Source organism: Achroia grisella, unplaced genomic scaffold, assembly GCF_030625045.1.
Source record: "Achroia grisella isolate CSIRO2021 unplaced genomic scaffold, CSIRO_AGI_Agris_v1 utg1090, whole genome shotgun sequence".
Taxonomy (NCBI): domain Eukaryota; kingdom Metazoa; phylum Arthropoda; class Insecta; order Lepidoptera; family Pyralidae; genus Achroia; species Achroia grisella.
In genome coordinates, this window is record NW_026712574.1 from 496668 (window position 1) to 519359 (window position 22692).

The 22692-nt window shown below is 44.9% G+C and overlaps 1 protein-coding gene across 1 annotated transcript in view; it reads left to right on the forward strand.

Annotated features, from left to right (window-relative positions):
• The window catches only part of LOC131848529 (EH domain-binding protein 1), a 40709-nt gene extending 18305 nt beyond the window's left edge, over positions 1 to 22404 (forward strand). Inside the window, exons 11-24 of the mRNA XM_059198430.1 lie at positions 6118 to 6184; positions 6690 to 6819; positions 7435 to 7636; positions 8057 to 8290; positions 11487 to 11660; positions 12554 to 12636; positions 14311 to 14399; positions 14969 to 15064; positions 15795 to 15922; positions 17112 to 17243; positions 19614 to 19699; positions 20055 to 20178; positions 20848 to 20912; positions 21318 to 22404. Coding sequence (XP_059054413.1) covers positions 6118 to 6184; positions 6690 to 6819; positions 7435 to 7636; positions 8057 to 8290; positions 11487 to 11660; positions 12554 to 12636; positions 14311 to 14399; positions 14969 to 15064; positions 15795 to 15922; positions 17112 to 17243; positions 19614 to 19699; positions 20055 to 20178; positions 20848 to 20912; positions 21318 to 21396 — 1689 coding nt within the window. The 3' untranslated portion in view covers positions 21397 to 22404. The remainder of the gene's footprint in view (positions 1 to 6117; positions 6185 to 6689; positions 6820 to 7434; positions 7637 to 8056; positions 8291 to 11486; positions 11661 to 12553; positions 12637 to 14310; positions 14400 to 14968; positions 15065 to 15794; positions 15923 to 17111; positions 17244 to 19613; positions 19700 to 20054; positions 20179 to 20847; positions 20913 to 21317) is intronic.
• Positions 22405 to 22692: the final 288 nt, after the last annotated feature.

The following is a 22692-nucleotide window of genomic DNA, read 5'->3' on the forward strand; positions in this document are numbered from 1 at the left end:
ACTCGCGCCCGACACACTCGCGGTCAGTACACTCGCGGCCGACAGACTCGCGGTCAGTACACTCGCGCCCGACAGACTCGCGGTCAGTACACTCGCGGCCGACAGACTCGCGGTCAGTACACTCGCGGCCGACAGACTCGCGGTCAGTACACTCGCGGCCGACACACTCGCGGTCAGTACACTCGCGGCCGACAGACTCGCGGTCAGTACACTCGCGGCCGACAGACTCGCGGTCAGTACACTCGCGGCCGACACACTCGCGGTCAGTACACTCGCGGCCGACAGACTCGCGGTCAGTACACTCGCGCCCGACAGACTCGCGGTCAGTACACTCGCGGCCGACACACTCGCGGTCAGTACACTCGCGGCCGACAGACTCGCGGTCAGTACACTCGCGGCCGACAGACTCGCGGTCAGTACACTCGCGCCCGACAGACTCGCGGTCAGTACACTCGCGGCCGACACACTCGCGGTCAGTACACTCGCGGCCGACAGACTCGCGGTCAGTACACTCGCGGCCGACAGACTCGCGGTCAGTACACTCGCGGCCGACAGACTCGCGGTCAGTACACTCGCGGCCGACAGACTCGCGGTCAGTACACTCGCGGCCGACACACTCGCGGTCAGTACACTCGCGGCCGACAGACTCGCGGTCAGTACACTCGCGGCCGACAGACTCGCGGTCAGTACACTCGCGGCCGACACACTCGCGGTCAGTACACTCGCGGCCCGACAGACTCGCGGTCAGTACACTCGCGCCCGACAGACTCGCGGTCAGTACACTCGCGGCCGACACACTCGCGGTCAGTACACTCGCGGCCGACAGACTCGCGGTCAGTACACTCGCGGCCGACAGACTCGCGGTCAGTACACTCGCGCCCGACAGACTCGCGGTCAGTACACTCGCGGCCGACACACTCGCGGTCAGTACACTCGCGGCCGACAGACTCGCGGTCAGTACACTCGCGGCCGACAGACTCGCGGTCAGTACACTCGCGGCCGACACACTCGCGGTCAGTACACTCGCGGCCGACAGACTCGCGGTCAGTACACTCGCGCCCGACAGACTCGCGGTCAGTACACTCGCGGCCGACAGACTCGCGGTCAGTACACTCGCGGCCGACAGACTCGCGGTCAGTACACTCGCGGCCGACACACTCGCGGTCAGTACACTCGCGGCCGACAGACTCGCGGTCAGTACACTCGCGCCCGACAGACTCGCGGTCAGTACACTCGCGCCCGACAGACTCGCGGTCAGTACACTCGCGGCCGACACACTCGCGGTCAGTACACTCGCGGCCGACAGACTCGCGGTCAGTACACTCGCGGCCGACAGACTCGCGGTCAGTACACTCGCGGCCGACACACTCGCGGTCAGTACACTCGCGCCCGACACACTCGCGGTCAGTACACTCGCGGCCGACAGACTCGCGGTCAGTACACTCGCGGCCGACAGACTCGCGGTCAGTACACTCGCGCCCGACACACTCGCGGTCAGTACACTCGCGCCCGACACACTCGCGGTCAGTACACTCGCGGCCGACAGACTCGCGGTCAGTACACTCGCGGCCGACAGACTCGCGGTCAGTACACTCGCGGCCGACAGACTCGCGGTCAGTACACTCGCGGCCGACAGACTCGCGGTCAGTACACTCGCGGCCGACAGACTCGCGGTCAGTACACTCGCGGCCGACACACTCGCGGTCAGTACACTCGCGGCCGACAGACTCGCGGTCAGTACACTCGCGGCCGACAGACTCGCGGTCAGTACACTCGCGGCCGACACACTCGCGGTCAGTACACTCGCGGCCGACACACTCGCGGTCAGTACACTCGCGGCCGACACACTCGCGGTCAGTACACTCGCGCCCGACAGACTCGCGGTCAGTACACTCGCGGCCGACAGACTCGCGGTCGGTACACTCGCACTCGACCGACTCGCGGTCGGTACACTCGCACTCGACCGACTCGCGGTCGGTACACTCGCACCCGACCGACTCGCGGTCGGTACACTCGCACTCGACCGACTCGCGGTGGGTACACTCGCACTCGACCGACTCGCGGTCGGTACACTCGCGGCCGACAGACTCGCGGCCGACAGACTCGCGGCCGACAGACTCGCGGCCGACAGACTTGCGGCCGACAGACTCGCGGTCGGTACACTCGCACTCGACCAACTCGCGGTCGGTACACTCGCACCCGACCGACTCGCGGTGGGTACACTCGCACTCGACCGACTCGCGGTCGGTACACTCGCGGCCGACACACTCGCGGTCAGTACACTCGCGCCCGACACACTCGCGGTCAGTACACTCGCGGCCGACAGACTCGCGGTCAGTACACTCGCGCCCGACAGACTCGCGGTCAGTACACTCGCGGCCGACAGACTCGCGGTCAGTACACTCGCGGCCGACAGACTCGCGGTCAGTACACTCGCGGCCGACAGACTCGCGGTCAGTACACTCGCGGCCGACACACTCGCGGTCAGTACACTCGCGGCCGACAGACTCGCGGTCAGTACACTCGCGGCCGACACACTCGCGGTCAGTACACTCGCGGCCGACAGACTCGCGGTCAGTACACTCGCGGCCGACAGACTCGCGGTCAGTACACTCGCGGCCGACAGACTCGCGGTCAGTACACTCGCGGCCGACAGACTCGCGGTCAGTACACTCGCGGCCGACAGACTCGCGGTCAGTACACTCGCGGCCGACAGACTCGCGGTCAGTACACTCGCGGCCGACAGACTCGCGGTCAGTACACTCGCGGCCGACAGACTCGCGGTCAGTACACTCGCGGCCGACAGACTCGCGGTCAGTACACTCGCGGCCGACAGACTCGCGGTCAGTACACTCGCGGCCGACAGACTCGCGGTCAGTACACTCGCGGCCGACAGACTCGCGGTCAGTACACTCGCGGCCGACAGACTCGCGGTCAGTACACTCGCGGCCGACAGACTCGCGGTCAGTACACTCGCGGCCGACAGACTCGCGGTCAGTACACTCGCGGCCGACACACTCGCGGTCAGTACACTCGCGGCCGACACACTCGCGGTCAGTACACTCGCGGCCGACACACTCGCGGTCAGTACACTCGCGCCCGACAGACTCGCGGTCAGTACACTCGCGGCCGACAGACTCGCGGTCGGTACACTCGCACTCGACCGACTCGCGGTCGGTACACTCGCACTCGACCGACTCGCGGTCGGTACACTCGCACTCGACCGACTCGCGGTCGGTACACTCGCACTCGACCGACTCGCGGTGGGTACACTCGCACTCGACCGACTCGCGGTCGGTACACTCGCGGCCGACAGACTCGCGGCCGACAGACTCGCGGCCGACAGACTTGCGGCCGACAGACTCGCGGTCGGTACACTCGCACACGACCGACTCGCGGTCTGTACACTCGCTCTCGACCGACTCGCGGTCGGTACACTCGCGGCCGACAGACTCGCGGCCGACAGACTCGCGGCCGACAGACTCGCGGCCGACAGACTCGCGGCCGACAGACTCGCGGTCGGTACACTCGCACTCGACCGACTCGCGGTCGGTACACTCGCACTCGACCGACTCGCGGTGGGTACACTCGCACTCGACCGACTCGCGGTCGGTACACTCGCGGCCGACAGACTCGCGGCCGACAGACTCGCGGTCAGTACACACGCGGCCTACACACACGCGGGCAGTACACACCCGCCCGACAGACTCGCGGTCGGTACACTCGCGGCCGACAGACTCGCGGTCGGTACACTCGCACTCGACCGACTCGCGGTCGGTACACTCGCACTCGACCGACTCGCGGTCGGTACACTCGCACACGACCGACTCGCGGTCGGTACACTCGCACTCGACCGACTCGCGGTCGGTACACTCGCGGCCGACAGACTCGCGGCCGACAGACTCGCGGCCGACAGACTCGCGGTCGGTACACTCGCACTCGACCGACTCGCGGTCGGTACACTCGCACTCGACCGACTCGCGGTCGGTACACTCGCACTCGACCGACTCGCGGTGGGTACACTCGCACTCGACCGACTCGCGGTCAGTACACTCGCGGCCGACAGACTCGCGGTCAGTACACTCGCGGCCGACAGACTCGCGGTCAGTACACTCGCGGCCGACAGACTCGCGGTCAGTACACTCGCGGCCGACAGACTCGCGGTCAGTACACTCGCGGCCGACAGACTCGCGGTCAGTACACTCGCGGCCGACACACTCGCGGTCAGTTCTCTCGCGGCCGACACACTCGCGGTCAGTACACTCGCGCCCGACAGACTCGCGGTCAGTACACTCGCGGCCGACAGACTCGCGGTCGGTACACTCGCACTCGACCGACTCGCGGTCGGTACACTCGCACTCGACCGACTCGCGGTCGGTACACTCGCACCCGACCGACTCGCGGTCGGTACACTCGCACTCGACCGACTCGCGGTGGGTACACTCGCACTCGACCGACTCGCGGTCGGTACACTCGCGGCCGACAGACTCGCGGCCGACAGACTCGCGGCCGACAGACTCGCGGCCGACAGACTCGCGGCCGACAGACTCGCGGCCGACAGACTCGTGGTCGGTACACTCGCACTCGACCGACTCGCGGTCGGTACACTCGCGGCCGACAGACTCGCGGCCGACAGACTCGCGGCCGACAGACTCGCGGCCGACAGACTCGCGGCCGACAGACTCGCGGTCGGTACACTCGCACTCGACCGACTCGCGGTCGGTACACTCGCACCCGACCGACTCGCGGTGGGTACACTCGCACTCGACCGACTCGCGGTCGGTACACTCGCACTCGACCGACTCGCGGTCGGTACACTCGCACTCGACCGACTCGCGGTCGGTACACTCGCACTCGACCGACTCGCGGTCGGTACACTCGCGGCCGACAGACTCGCGGCCGACAGACTCGCGGCCGACAGACTCGCGGTCGGTACACTCGCACTCGACCGACTCGCGGTCGGTACACTCGCACTCGACCGACTCGCGGTGGGTACACTTGCACTCGACCGACTCGCGGTCGGTACACTCGCGGCCGACAGACTCGCGGCCGACAGACTCGCGGTCGGTACACTCGCACTCGACCGACTCGCGGTCGGTACACTCGCACTCGACCGACTCGCGGTCGGTACCCTCGCACTCGACCGACTCGCGGTCGGTACACTCGCGGCCGACAGACTCGCGGTCGGTACACTCGCACTCGACCGACTCGCGGTCGGTACACTCGCACTCGACCGACTCGCGGTGGGTACACTTGCACTCGACCGACTCGCGGTCGGTACACTCGCGGCCGACAGACTCGCGGCCGACAGACTCGCGGTCGGTACACTCGCACTCGACCGACTCGCGGTCGGTACACTCGCGGCCGACAGACTCGCGGTCGGTACACTCGCACTCGACCGACTCGCGGTCGGTACACTCGCGGCCGACAGACTCGCGGTCGGTACACTCGCACTCGACCGACTCGCGGTCGGTACACTCGCACTCGACCGACTCGCGGTCGGTACACTCGCACTCGACCGACTCGCGGTCGGTACACTCGCGGCCGACAGACTCGCGGCCGACAGACTCGCGGCCGACAGACTCGCGGCCGACGAACTCGCGGCCGACAGACTCGCGGTCAGTACACAAGCGGCCGACACACTCGCGCGGCCGACAGACTCGCGGTCAGTACACGCGCGGCCGACACACTCGCGGTCGGTACACTCGCGGCCGACAGACTCGCGGCCGACAGACTCGCGGCCGACAGACTCGCGGCCGACAGACTCGCGGCCGACAGACTCGCGGTCGGTACACTCGCACTCGACCGACTCGCGGTCGGTACACTCGCACTCGACAGACTCGCGGTCAGTACACTCGCGGCCGACAGACTCGCGGTCGGTACACTCGCACTCGACCGACTCGCGGTCGGTACACTCGCACTCGACCGACTCGCGGTCGGTACACTCGCACCAAGGCAAGGAGGAAAATAAGCATACGGCGTACCTGATAGTAATCGGTTACCATACCCTATGAACGCCTAAAACACCAGGGCTGTCACGTGCGTATTGTCAACTTTTAAGAAACACAATTTATCGCATTTAATTTCTTTTTCTCATATATTTTCGTTTACTTCCAGATAATGACGTATCTATTCCAACTGCGTACGCACTTCACTGGGAAAGAATTGCAAGTAGAACAATTAGGTGAGTGTGTGGTCTTTATGGAAATATGTCGATATATGAATATCGTATTAGGATGTATGCAATAAACACTTATGTTACTTCTTTCTTGGCATTACACAAGCATCGTGTCAGTTTTGGAAACAATTTATTTATTGCGAGAGTTGGAGCTTACCTAAATTTATGAACTAATATAAATTTAGCAAACCATTATATGTATGACTTGGAAATGCATTCAATTCATATATGTAATGGTTTGCTAAATTCATACAATAAAGAAATTCATACATATAATTCCAATATTTGGTGGAATTTAGGAGTATGCTATCAAATCTATTATTATTATTTATATGTTATATTATTATTAATATCTATAATTCGTCATCTTTCCGAGTTTACAACAATCCTAACTTAGCTTTTAATCAATGACCGAATTCATTAAGTTGAATTCACAATATAAACATAATATAAATCCATGAAGTAGTAGTTGGATAGCGAGTGGTAGAGTGTAATAATATGTGGGTGGTAGGTAACGAGGAGACGGAGTCGTCGTACCTGGTGGGTCGTCACGACACGGACGGGTCGGTGCCGGCCGAGCTGTTCACCCGGGAGGTGGCCGCGCGCCGCTCCAGGACCCTCCTCGCCCGGCCCCGCCCCCAGTGAGTCGCCGCCTCACATATTTCACTGACTCCGTTGACGGCCTCGCTGGCCCGGCGGTTTCGCACACGCTCGGCTGATTGCGGGTTCGATTTTCAGCCGGTGCGAATATTTGAATTCATGAACAGGATTGATCTGGGCGTTTTCGATATGCATGAAATTCTCGTGGCACAGTGTCGGTTGTTATACATCTCCGAAACAACTTAACCGCCATTGATGAAATTTTTATGTATACTCGGTAGGTTTGAGATTAGGTTGTTATATAATTTTATATCCCTAATAATAAAGGTCACCCGCCTCTTTTTTTTTTGTTTTTCCTATATTTATCATCTTCGGACTAGATGGTTTTGTGTGTATTTTCCAGGGACATTATTATTTATTATTATTAATCTGCAGAAAATTTCTAGAGAGAACAGCATGATGTTTTCAAGAATGATATATGAAGGTTTCTTAAGGATCGACAACGCCCACGTAACACCCTTGGTATTTCAGGCGTCCATAGGCTACGATAACCATTTACCATCAGATAGACCGTATGCTTATTTGCGACCATGATAATATAAAAAAAATAAGTCATTTCTAATTCTCAATATTAATGACAATTTCTCATATAACAGTTCACAAGAGTCGCAAGAGTCGAAACATTCACAAGAGCGGTCCACCCCCGACAAGCCAAGTTCTCCGACCGCCATCAAGGACGTGAGGGACCTGTTCTTGCAACAGTCCAAGACGATACTCGGCAAGATGCTGTCACCTGCACGCGATCAGAGGGAGAAACCTTCGGCCAAGTGGTTCGCGGATCCTTTGAAAGTTACCGAGGTTAGAAACATGTGTCTTTTATGGACTCATTTATTTTTTAATATTACAGGATAAACGAGCTTGCAGATTACCTGATGGTAAGTGATTACCGCCGCTTATGAGAACCCTCAATACCAGACGAATTGCAAGTGCGTTGCCGGCCTTTTAAAGAGGAATAAAATATTTTTTTGAACGCTTCAACATCCTATCGGTTAGGAATTACCAATCACTGGAAGGTGATTCTACAATGTGGTTGAGCAAACCTAGATAATAAGCAAGCTATATCTGTGGCCATAGTTGTCTATATATATAATATGTCTTTTGTTTGCATATTTTTATATTAAGTTCTTTTTTGTAAATATTGTTTGATGCACAATAACGAGTATTATTATTATCTGGTACTATTCCCTTTTCATATATCTGTACTTGATCATATTTCAGCCATTACCAGCGAGGCCGGAGAAGTTGATGACACGCAAGGAACTAACGGACCCATTCGGATCTGACGATGAAGAGGAACAACCCCAGCAGACCATCAGTAATAGCAGTCCACCGCAGCTGGAGAACAATGCTAAAATTGAATCTAGTACAGATCACACCCCGAGTGTGGAGGCTACGTCTATCTCAGCCCCTGCAGGGGTTGCTTCACCCCCGGAATTGCCGCGTCCCACGCCGGTGAGTTCACCCCTTAAACCTACAGTTTGGCTTCTGTATCGTTACATCCTGCTAGGGGAAATAGACCAGTAATTGCGACCGCACTGTCTAAACCACAGCGTTTTTTTTATATGATAATGGAATGGTGCACCTGCCTGTGCTAACGGTATACGCTGGCGGGGTACCAGTGGAGGATGATAAGTTGAACATGATGTTAGGTCAGTTAGCCCATCGTGACAAATTCACAAGAAATTTATCACGATGGTTTCCAGGAAGCGAGTGGAGGTCAACCTGACACATTGCTAGTAATGGGGTCGTGAGTCCACATTACTAATAATCCCCTTCTCCCCTAAATACGACTATTGATACTCTGTACATTACTGTCTATACTGAACTAAAGATTGTCGATGTTGACGCGTCACTTACCCATCAGAAATTACAGGATAAGATGAATATCCTAAGATGGCAGATTTGACTCAGAGGGTTTTCATTGTTAGCAATATATTGTACACCAAAACATACCTACATTTATTTCGAGCTTTTCTTCCCTATGTAGGTACTCAAATCTTACTCTAGATAAATATTTATTTAACTAATACAGTAATAAATGGCGTGTTACATAGATTTATATGCATGATAAAATGACAATGATTTCCTCTGTTAGGCTACTAAGGTTAGTAAGGTTCTGATTGGCGCATCTACTAAGAGGGCGGGGCTTAGCATCCAAATGCGCCAATCTGAGTCCATCTAAGCGTGTCACGGACCACTCGCTGTACCAGTCAGTGCGGTCGCATCAGTTGCGCTTATTCACGATATTGTTACGATTTAGTTTACTATAATTAGTCTGTTGCTTTTTTATTTTACCTGAAAGTAATTTTCATTTCATCTCGTGACCTTATCGTATGTGAAAGAGAATCGTAACCAGAACGCTTTTATGATATACTGAACGATATTAACACTTTAGCTGCTGTGCTAACCGTAGAGAAGCTGGCTGTGCTGCCTCGTACAATAATAATATCCCTGGACAATTCACATGACGCCATCCAGTCCAAGCTAAGCAGAGTTTGTGTTATGGGTACTAGACAACTGATGGATATACCTAGATAGGTTTTCTTTGAAAGTATATACATGATAATACATAGTAAACACCTAGACCGATACAAACAATCGTACTCAAAAATACAAATGTTTGCGCTGTACGAGGAATCGAACCTGCGACCATTGGAAGGAAAGCGCTGTGCTACACCGCTAGACCACATAGGTCGTATCGTATATATGGACTCAACTGTACTAGCACTTAAGCGGTGAGTACTAGCTTGTTAACTCGCCTAGCTGCTTGGCGCGCTCTCTCCATACGTAAATACTAGTCGCTTCGAGTTAGGTACGATCCCCTCGGATTGACGACGACGGCTTGAGCCGAAGTGGTGCACTGCCCTCAGCCAAATTGGTTATCGTCAGGCAGTGCTGCTTATGGGGTCTGGTCTCTTCGTGTGACGTACACTGATTAGACTATTTCCTTTTGGCAAAATTGCAATAGCATATCCTGGTGGTCAATCTATTCTCCCAAATTTAAATTTAAAAATGAATCTGTACTTTTTTAATATTGTACAAACTCGTTTGAAAAGAATAAGAGATGAGTTTCTTGTCAGTTGTACTCATAAGAGTCTGTAATAGATTTACACGAATAAAGATATTTTGATTTTGATTTGAAGTAGTTATCCTTCAGCTTCTCCATAAGTCCTTCCTTTGGTTTGGAGTGCCATCTGCACTCGCCCCCTATCGTCCGCTGAATCTGTAAAGGCCAGCTGCAGCCAACAGCATTAAAAGTTACTCTCGATGTAGACACCGAAACGTGAGTTTCAGTCTCAGCAGTTAAAGTGTTAACGTCATTACGGGTCCAACAATAGTCGTGGGTAGCCTGACATTCACGTGCATGACGTTAAGAAACCTTTTTTATATATATTTTGTATTCGTACTGTATAGTGACGACAAAATCGTACCATATCGTGTTGTGTGGTAAATTGTATAAGGGAGTCCGCAATTAGACGGTTTTTGTTTATTTGTGTAGTCAAATGTCAGTACTTTTGTTTTTTTTTTATAATAGTTGAGTGACTGATAAACTAGATGGAATTTGAATTTTGAAAATCTGTATATCACTATCATTTGAATTTGGCATTAAAAAACAGTAGTTTATAGTTTTTTTAAAGACCTGTAATGCGGAGTGTAAGTTTAATCTATGCATTTTTTTTAATATCTAATTATGATACTCACCGGCGTTTAAATTGCTCATTTTTTAATTTACTTATGTTATGTTATGTAATATATAAAAATACTTTCATATACCCTATTAAATATTTTAAATTGTAAATACAAAAATTTAAATTCCATCATGTTTTCAATGCATTGTAATTTCAACTTTAAAAGAAGTTTCCGTAAATACATTTTTAATTAATACCTAATATTCAAAATTAATGTACTTATATTTCCTTGTGTTATTTTTTTAATAATAGATATAAATAACCAATTTAATAATTAGTACATTTTTTAAATCAGATCTTGTATGATAGTTGTTTCGTGTCACTAGAAATGGTTTTGGCAAGTCCATATTAATATTAATCAGTTTCGTACATAACATATAACAGCGCCATCTAGTCTCAAACCAAACCAATTTATTAATATAGGAAGTGAATGACGGACGTACTCAAATATGACACGTAAGGCAAATGTTTTAGATTTCCAAATAAATACATAGTTTTACAGGTACAAAATTATTAATGATTCTACAGAAAATAGTTGTCAATTTATTGGGTTAATGTGGTTTGTTTGAGCTACAAGAGGCATTGTATCGTTTCTGCATATCCCCTTCATTATAATACAGTTGTCCAGTATTCTATTTATTTTTACGTAATTATTACATAATTATAATAGAAATCCAGATTATATTAATCGCTAATAGAATATTTGGCTACTGTGTTTCAAGCTTCCAATCATTATGTATTCAATTACTATGGAATACAATTATATTTCATTTCATTCTCATCCACATGGCTTTCGAATTGTGTGTGCGTGTGCCGCCAACAACGCTTCATTGGAAAATATGATGAACGCTTGTGATTGGACGAAATCAACGCTTCTAATTGGTCGACGTTGCCGCGCTTTGGAATGCTTCAATCTCATTGGCCGATGGATACTGCCTTTATGTAATTGGCTGATGTAGCAATTATTGTCTCGCCACGATGAGTTGAAAGAGCGAGCGAGACAGTTGCTCGAAGCTACAAAAAAAGAGGCTAGAGAAAAAGAGAGAAATAGAAGGCAAAATTCCAAAGAAAACGAAGAAGCAAAGAGTGAGATTGTGAACGGACTTAGAAACGGAGAGATGAGTCCTAAAAAGGTATGTAACGGAGTAATTTAGATTCATAGCTTCTTATAAATAGAGTTTAGTTCACAGTAAGCATATTTGAGTAAAGTTATTAGGTAAAACTTATGTTGGATAATAGATGATTAGAGTAGAGTAAGAGTTAGACTAGATTTATTCATTTTTAATTTAGATTATAAAAGTACGTATATATCTAAATATAACTCAAAGGTGACTGACGTAGTGATCTAACAACGCACAGCCCAAAGCGCTGGACGGATCGGGCTGAAATTTGGCATGCAGATAGATGTTATGATGTAGGCATCCATTACGAAAGGATTTTGATTAATTCTACCCCCAAAGGGGATAAAATTGGGGATGAAAGTTTGTATGAAACTTTGTCAATATTAAACCGATCGGGCTGATACTTTGCATGCATAAAGCTACCATGACGTAGGCATACCCTAAAAAAGGATTTTGATAAATTCCAATCCTAAGAGTATAAATTAACGCGAGCGAAGCCGCGGGCAAAAGCTAGTAATTTTATAAATTGTCCATTTTTGATGACATGCCTTTTGCATGACATAACCACAGACTTCAATTGTGTATATTATGTATTTATTATTACCCGAAGAGTGTTGTAGCTTAGTGGTATATAGCCCCGTCTTAGACCGAAAGGTTCTAAGTTCGAATTTGGCCAAGACAAAAAAAGTGATATTCATTATTTCTGATCAACTCTCTGCGTATGGAAATACCTGCATCAAGCATACATTAGACTAGCTATTAATGCGTAAGACCACCTAGGTCGGTAAAAGTTAAAACCACCCTGTAAAAGTTAAAGAATAGTATATTGAAGTTAAAAAAGCACAATTTTTTCTTTGATAATTTTGTATATTATGTTCATTATAACGAATTTTTATGCTTCACAGCCAATGACAGAGGAAGAGAGACAAGTGATGCTACGCGAGAGAGCGAGAAAGCTAATAGCCGATGCGAGAGCTGGCATTGTTAGGTATGTTAATATTTTTTATTTAAAAATACATTAACAATTATTTTATGTATACTACATTATTATATATTCATATGTATGTATTCATATGTATGTATTCATATGTATGTATATATATGTAAATTTGTGTATGTACTATATTTTGTTTACATAAGTGTATATAATTTTTCTGTTTCCACTAATGCGCCATCTACTCTATTTTTTTCTAAATACTCTCTTTCCAAGGTTGTCTGTAAGAGATTGCATTAGCGATAAGACCGCCTTTTGTACTTAGTTTTTTTTTATGTTTTTAATTTTGTTCATATCCTTTATATGTTGGTGCAATAAAATGTTATAATAATAATAATAACATTAACTATGACCGCGGTTTCACCCGTGTGAAATTTATAGCCTATGTGTTATTCTAATGTATAAGCTATATTATTGTAAAGATTCATCAAAATTATTCATCCAGCTATACTACTAAATTTACGCATTATAATACTCGTAAGATTTATTTCGTAATCATTCAAGGCTGAAATAGTGATACTAAGGTACCCACGCATACTACTGTCGCTCTCCGATCGATCCACCGCTCAATTCAAACGGGGATCGAAATTACGACGATCTGAGCCGAGGTTCGAACCCTTAGCGATGCCCTCAGACTAAAGTCGTATCCGTCAGGCGGGAGTTGGCCTTCAGCCGCTCTATAAGTCCTTCCTTCCTTCCGCTCCCTATCGTCCGGTGAAGCTGTAAACGCCAGCTGCGTCCAACAGCATTAGAGTAGTAAAAAAAATCTACCCTACTTATGTTACGGCGGGCGATATTTGCGTTTTTAAAAATATATTCTATTTAATTAAAACAATAGAATTATCAAAGTATAAATGTATAATGATCGAACAAGACTGTCCTAAATGCAACAATCAATTATATAAGTTAGATGTATTGACATCTAACTTATATAATTGATTGTTTATTATGTATATATATATATAATGATTGTTTATTTGTTGTTTTTATAATTGATTCTTGGTATTTGGCTGTTCCCGGTAGCGGTGTCAGCTTATTAGAATAGAATAGAAAATCATTTATTCAAATAAACTTAATTTAAGCACTTTTGAATAGTCATAACAATTTGTTTTTTATCTACCACTCGTTTGGAAAGCTGTCTCATCACAAGAAGAACGAGCAATAAACTTGTATGTTGCTCTTTTAAATAATCCTTGTAAGTCTACATTTACGAGTCGAAACGTGAGAATATAAACTACCAACAAGCACTAATTTTTGGGTCAAATATAAATATGCAATAAGATAATCAGTCGTAGTGATAAGAGCAGACCAGTCCCTACAAGCAGCACTCGCTTCACGAGTATGACGGATGAGTGATGGCTGGCACTGCGCTCGACCATATTTTAGGGAGCCCATTGACCCGGCCCACCACGCCGCCACATGTCTGGACATTTTAGTGAGCATGAATACTCATTCCACTCGACCACGTCACAGCTACAAAAATTACTATATGGTAGTTACAGTATTCGCACTTTACATAAGGATGCATGCGGCAATCAATACAAAAGCCGCTACGCTATCATATATCAAGAAAGCAGTATGAAAATTAATATTGTGCCACACACAACACTTTACCAGGCGTTACGCCATGGTAACTCCCTCAGTATTTATTTAAGTTATTGTCGACAGCCCTACGTCCCCGTTATCGCCGGGGCGAGTCCGCTCCGGCACGGTCGAGATCATCAGCAAGCAATCCGTCATGGATGAACTTGCGGCCGGTATGTATTATTTTTATACCATATCTTTGTTTTGTTATTTTGTACTTTATTTAGATAGATAAGTTCTTTATTCACTAATTAAAGACATATAGCATACATGAGGTGTAGAAAAATGTAATGTACGTAAAAGTTTAATATACATTCCTAAGAATATCCTTAATTCTTGTCCCTAACGGGTCTAGGCAGCGAACTTTGAAAAAGGGCGAGCACAATAGATCTATGTATGGTCGCAGTGCTACAGGTTTACGTACCTAACAAGCCTATACCCTCTCCCCCTTCCCCCCTCCCCCAAATATCAACTATTATTGACAGCCTCGGTGGTTTAGCGGTTTAGCACACCGCTTCACTTTCGATGGTCGCGGGTTCGATTCCTCGCACTGTACCAACATTTGTATTCGTGAGTGTGATAGTTTGTTTCAGTCTGAGTGTTTTCTATATATTTACAAAAAAAAACTGTATGTGTATATTAGTTGTCTAGTACTCATAACATGAGTTCTGCTTAGTTTGGGACTTATAGTGAAATGTCCTGTAATAAAAAAAAATTAAATAATATTGTAATTAATTAGCAGCTGGCGGCATGGAGCAGTTGGACGCGTTACTAGGTCGTCAGGATTCAGTGCACTCCAGCCCTTCCAGGAACAGTTCCATCAGTCCAGACAGATCTGGTGAGTTATAAAATATTCACTACAGATATACTGGAGGACTAAGATGACATGCTTCGTAATTTCACTTTTTCTCGATCCTCCGATCGAAACACATCTTACAAAGCAAACTATTTGGGGAGTGCGTATCGTCGCAGATGACTTAGAGAGTCTACCTACCAGACATCTCACCATATCGTACTCATCCAGGGAGTCTCGGTACAAGGAATCAAGAAAACTCTCCTTCTTGAAAAATGTTCGGAGTGGTAAAAAAATTCTATATAATAAATACACTATATTTTATTAAGTAATAATTATACTACTGGCTACTCGTCCCGACTTCGCACGGGTGTACACGTATTATATATATATAAATATTCCTCTTGAATCACTCTATCTATTAAAAAAAAAACCGCTACAAAATCTGTTGCGTAGTTTTAAAGATGTAAGCATTCATAGGGACGTACAGAAAGTAAGAGCTAGAGCGACTTTGTTTTATACTATATAATAATAATAATAATTAATCATTTTTGTTATCATATTACATTGTAATAGGCGAAATTGAGTCAACATTTTAGTTCTTCACTATCGAAAGCAGATAGTTCCTGGACAGGTTTACATTATTGTGTCACAACAATGTAGACCCCGTCGAGTCTCCGTGGACTCCTGTGAGTACATCTGGACCACTTTGGCAACTAAGGACTTAGATATATATAAATTTTATTTACATCAAGATGTTGTTTTCATTCTGCAGAAGATCATCACAGTGAGGACAGCCGCAGCATCAAGAGTGGTTCTCAGGGCTCGGGGCGGCGATCTCCGCTGCATTCGTTCTCCGCACTTGTTGACAGACTCACGCCGGATAAAGAACTACCTGACGAGGTACTACACCCTTTATATATATTTTTTTATACTACGATGGTGGCAATCAAGCATACGGCCTGATGGTAAATGGTTACCGTAGCCTATGAACGCCTGAAACACCAGAGTTATCACTTGCGCGTTGCCGACCCTTAAGAAACCTTAATATACCCTTCTTGAAAAACCCCATGCTGTCGTCTCGTGGAAAAACCTCGGCAGGAAGTTCATTCCACAATCTAAGTGTACGCGGGAGGAAACTCCTCTGAAACCGCACTGTTCGGGACCACTTAGGTTCCAGTGTGTGGGGATGAATTCCCTGTCGATGGCGAGCGGTGCGGTGGTAAAAGGTGGCTGTCGGCATCATATCGAACAATTCCTCAGAACACAGTCCGTTGTATAACCGGTAGAACACACAAAGCGAGGCGAAGTCTCGCCTCAAGCTAAGTGGCTCGATACCGCCAGAGAGATTGGGATCATCGACAATTCTCATAGCACGTCTCTGAACCGAGCTGGTATCCAGGTGCGCTGGTCCGCAGTGAAATACCGCCTCGCTCTATTGAGCACACCGGTTATAGGCCCATGAAATATTTTTATTGAATTTATTACTTTCATTTTTAATTATTTTAACTTATGTGTTCATATTACACAATATTTATAATAATAATAATCTCAGGACAATTCACACAGCGCCATCTAGACCCCAGTTAAGCTAGTTAAAGCGTTATGTTAGGGGTACTAGATAACTGATATAAATACTTAGTTTTTTTTGTAAATACATTCATAATAAACATAGAAAACACCCAGACCGATACAAACAATCGTAATGATAAGTGCAAATATTTGCACCGTGCGAGGAAGCGAACCCGCGACCATTGGAAGTAAAGCGGTGTGCTAAACCGCTAGACCACCGAGGCCGTCAAATATTTATATAATTAACCATTATACATAATTAACAAACTGATTATTAGAAGACAGATTTTGGTCGGGGGTTCGATTCCTCGCACGGTGCAAAGATTTGTATTCCTGAGTATGGTTATTTGTATCAGTCTGGATGTTTTCTATGTATATTATGTATGCATTTACAAATAAAAATCTATGTATTTGTATCAGTTGTGTAGTACTCATAACACAAGCTCTGCTTACCGTAGGACTAGATGGCGTTGTGTTAATAGTCCAGGGTCATTTATTTATTATTTATTTTATATTACAGGGTCGAGAATCCGGTTCCTATATACAAAGCGAGTTAGAAGCCCTGGAGAAAGAACAAAAGTCTATAGACGAACGAGCGGCCGCGCTGGAGAAGCAACTACGACGGGTCATGGACGCGGCTGATAATACCGAGGTATGGAAATAACGGGTCAGAGGAGCTTCGTCCTATGTACTCGTGAAATAATAATAATAACCCTTGAACCAATCACATAGCGCCATCTAGTCCCAAGTTAAGCAGAGCTTGTTTTATGGGTACTAGACAATGGATAAGTAAATTTAATGAATATATAGATATATATATATATATATATATACATAACTAGCTGTCCCGGCAAACGTTGTTTTGCCTTAAAATAAAAAAAAAATTAGGGGTGGACTACCTCTAACATTTAGGGGGATGAAAAATAGATGTTGGCCGATTCTTAGACCTACTCAATACGCTCACAAAATTTCATGAGAATCGGTCAATCCGTTTCGGAGGAGTATGGGAACGAAAACTGTGACACGAGAATTTTATATATAAGACATACATAGAAAAGACAGTTGAATATAAATAAGCATATTCGTAAATACAAAAGTTTGTACTGTGCGAGGTATAGAACGTATGACCATCGGACGTAAGGCGATACGTTAAACTGCTAGGCTGTGAAACCTAGTAATTAATAGATTAACACATATCCTCACTTCCAGGGAGCGTGGCGCAGACTGTTGCTAATGTGTGCGAAAACTCCCCAAAATCCGGTACCTTCCTTACTAATTCCCATCCCGACCAATACCTGCCTTTATACGACTCGTTCTTTTACGCGCCATATAACGTGAGAAAGTCGCACGCGCAAATTTGAATGATTTTTTTATATCTATTTTTAGGTTCACGCTATCGCGCGTTTTTGTACATCATTATATTTTCTTTTAAATTCTTAAGTATGTAATATGTTATTCTATAATTAACAGACTTTATTATCTGAAAAGACGTTCAAGATATATAAATCTAAATATATATAACTCAAAGGTGACTGACATAGTGATCTATCAATGCACAGCCCAAACCACTGGACGGATCGGGCTGAAATTTGGCATGCAGGTAGATGTTATGACGTAGGCATCCGCTAAGAAAGGATTTTGATTAATTCTACCCACAAGGGGATAAAAGTTTGTATGAAACTGTCAATTCTAAACCGATCGGACTGAGACTTTGCATGCATAAAGCTACTATGACGTAGGCAGGGATGCCTAAGACAGGATTTTGATAAATTACAACCCTAAGCGGATAAATTAACGCGTGCGAAGTCGCAGGCAAAAGCTAGTAACACTACTATTATGTCGTTGCTCCATAGCCACATGTTCGCCATTTTGCAATGACAACTACTATACAAATAACTCTATATCTATGTATATGTCTCCATAGCCACATGTTCGCCATTTTGCAATGACAATTAATTATTACAAAAAGGCGCTAAACCAATCGTGTGTATTGATGGACGCGAGTACGCGCTCACTGTTTGCGCGCGCGGTCTTTCTGCTTCTCTTTCTGTACATTTACATGCATATTCTTTAACTTATGAAAGCCAATTCGCTCGTAAATGAGCGTACGTGTAAAGCAGCTTATATATTGTACATATGAACAACACTTGTGAGACTCGTAGTCTCTAAACCAGTGTTTCCCAAATTTTTATTGCCATGCCCCACCTAAGCCTTTCTAAAATTCTTATGCTCCCCCCCTCGTATGTGACATACATAGTTTATAACAATTAATTAATCCCCCTTAATCAAATTGCCCCCCTGGGGGCGTGGCTCCGCGTTACGAAACACTGATCTAAATGGTTCAAGGCTACATAAAGATGTATGGCTGTATACATATATAGACGTTGTTACGTGCCGCAACACCGACCACGGCAATGTACCTATCCCGCCTACACTACGCTACCAAGGAACAGGACATTGTTGACTACATCCGGACTAAAAGCAACCTGACATTGAGGGTGACGCAGTTGGAATCGAGCCACAACGCGAGCTTCAAAGCGTTCGTGGCCCTGGTCCCCACCAATATGCTGCCCACCTTCATGAAGGAGGACTACTGGCCGAAGGGGGTGGTGGTCTATCGGCGCTACCGTGGCAGATTGCCGTCGTCAGTGCCGTGACCATAGAGACAATTTTATTTTTCATATTTTATTATTATTTCTTATGTATGTTAGTCTATAAGGTATTTATAGTATGGGCCATGTAGCCTGAATTAAATAAATAAATAAATAAATAGGCATATTGTATAAGCGCGCGCAACTTAAATGTCACTTTGTTGTTTCATATAAAATTAAATTAGATAAATGTCTGCTTTGTAATTTTATTTAAATATACATAAATATAATCCAGATAAAGCTCATAACTGGTGACTCCGCACTTGGACAGTATTTAAAGGTTATGAATTTATTTTCTAGTGCATTAAGAAGTTAAAAATATCTCATGGTTTATTTTTTATTTAATTGTACTTGTGTTTGTGTACGTACAGGAGGAAGGACGTCTGATGTCGCAGTGGTTCAACTTGGTGAATAAGAAGAACGCGCTACTCAGGCGGCAGATGCAGCTCAACATACTGTTAGTATATATATATAGTATCATTACAATATATCATATATATATATAGATACTACCTGTGCTCTCGGTTTCAATCGCGTTAAATTTCAATAAAAAATATAGCCTATGTGTTATCTGTATACATAAGCTATATTAGTGTAAAGTTTCATCAAAATCCGTTCAGTAGTTTTTACGTGAAAAGAGTAAGTAACATCCATACTTACAAATTCACCGGAATTTATCATAATGGTTTCTAGGGGACCGCGTGGAGGTACACTGCTAGTAGTGGGATCATGAATACACATGGTTCATGGCTACATATTACTAACAATCCCATTCTCCCTAATGATTTATATTAAGTTAATATTTTTATCAGCGAGCGAGAGGAAGACCTCAGTCGCCGCTGCGAACTGCTGGCGCAGGAGTTGAGACTCTCTCTAGGAGTGGACGAGTGGAGGAAGACCCCGGGACAGAAGAGGCGGGAGAGACTGTTGCTTCAGGTAAAACCTCCATTATACATACTGTTGTGTATGTTTCTATGTACATAATGGATAGTAAGGGTAGGCTATAAAGAGGATGTGAATCAAAGACCAGTTGTTAGTTGAGACTGTCTGTATTGTTCATTAATCCTATCCGACATTTATTTAATGTATAATTAACGTATAATTACCTACATATACTATTATAAATTTGAAACAAATGTCTGAAAGGATCTTAATGGAATTATTATATTTGTTACTAGCTGTATCCCGCGGTTTCACCTCCGTGAAATATATAGCCTATGTGTTATTCTGATGTATAAGCTATATTACTGTAAAGTTTCATCAAAATCCGTTCAGTATTTTCTGTGTGAAAGACTAACAAACATCCACCTATACTCACAAACTTTAGCGTTTATAATATTTCTGTCAGTTATTTAGTACTTATTTCAAGTTCTATTTAGTTTACGACTAGATAGCTAATTATCCTGCTTTATTAAAAAAGACAGTTTTACAAAAATATAGCTAAACATCAGAAATTGGGCAGACAAAAGTATCCGAAGCCAAGAACTTTGTACAAAGTTTTCTGAATGGGTACCTTTGTATAACCATGGAGTTAAAGGATATATATATAACTACAATAATTTATTTATTTTGTATTTGTTTCTTTGTATATAATTATTTTTACAGGAACTATTGTCAGCTGTCAACGAACGTGATAGATTAGTGCAAGAAATGGATGAACAGGAGAAAGCGTAAGTTTAACTTATTTTCGTGTAAATAAACTGCTCGGAAAATCGATCTGAAAAAATAAATAGGTGAAGTAGTTTCGCAGCCTATTCAATGCAAACGGACTAACAATGAAATCTTTCCTCATTGTAATTTGAGTATAGACTAGCTGACCTGCGAAACAAAATATGGAAAATTTTACATTATAGCTCCACTACTATGATCGTAGCATGTTATATAGCCTCGATAAATGGGCTATCCAACGCTAAGAGAACTTTCAAAATCGGTTGAGTATTTATAGATTACCACCAATATCCAAACTCATAAACTTCACCTCTTTATAATCATTGCCTTGCATGTATCCCATTATTTACATTTTAGTTGCTTATAAACGTAAATTTTTTGTATTAAATATTAATTTATACTTACAGAATAGCAGACGACGATGCAATCGAACGAAACCTCTCACAGGTGGAAATACAAAGGAAGAACAATTGCATACTGCAGTGAACTGGCAGTCTGCACGATGGTCGAGGCACTATTATTAATAAATAAAAAAACTTTGTCTATGGTACACACTAGCGTTTTAAGGCGGTACGTTTACTGTGCGTTTTTTTCGCATATACAATTTTTATATACTTTTTCGTGACGTCATTCAATTTTATATATCTACATGTGAATGATAAAATAGTTGTTTTTGAACTTGATTAATAATAATGTATTTAATTGTGTTATGACTGCGAACAGAGATTAATAGAAAAGAGAAACATATTACGCCGACGTGTTTAATATACATTATTTAAATTATTAACCGGGTCTTAAGCAAAGTTCAGTAGCATTAATAGTCAATAAGTGTACGGATACCGTGAGTGCTGTGTGTCGCGAACTTTCGTTAAACAATCTTGTGACGGTAGATGAAAAAACTGCTGTCACCTATCTACATTGACATCGCTGTAACTCCAGTCAGCTCGTGACCACGGCTAGTGCAACCTAGTCGAAACATCGAGAGAGGTAAATACCTTTATTTGCCATAAAATTATTCGTGTTAAGACCCGGTTAATAATTTAAATAATATATTACGCCGACCACAAATAAATGGGATAAGGAAGAAGCTGATGATGAGGATGTGTTATAACTTCAAAAATATTACGGTACTTGGAGTATGTATTTGCGTTTGACGATCAGACTAGTTTGCTAGTGCTCTAGTCAGTACAATTTATTTTGCTTTATATTACACATTGAGTAGTCTTTGTGTTGTGTTGAATAACTATATTAGTATTATGAAAGTTAAAATAATAAAATAAATGTTGCAATTAAATTTACAGCAGTTATATCTATAATTTAGATTGTCTTTGGTTTTGATTTAAATTTCAAAGTTCGAAAAATATAAATACTACCAAATAATCTTTCTTCGCTTCTATAGATCAGTCTCAGTTATTATATATTAATGTAATTTCAAATCCTGGGAGAAAAAAACCAAATATATATTTTTTACATATTGGTTATACGTAAAAACTAATAACAAACAGTCATGTTTAAAAAAAAAAAAATCATAGGGCTCTGTCTTCACTGTACGTAAATTATCAATATATTGACTATATACATTTTTGTATGTGAAAACAATATTTTGACATATAATATATATTTTCAATGTAATTTAAAACGCCTAAAAACGCCTGGTGTGTATTGGACACAAGTGTAATATTATTTTTAATACGTTTCGGGTTCTAATTCAAGACCTGTCGTTACTATATTACGGACAGTCCACTAGTTTATAAATAACGTTTTATTTTTAAATGATATATC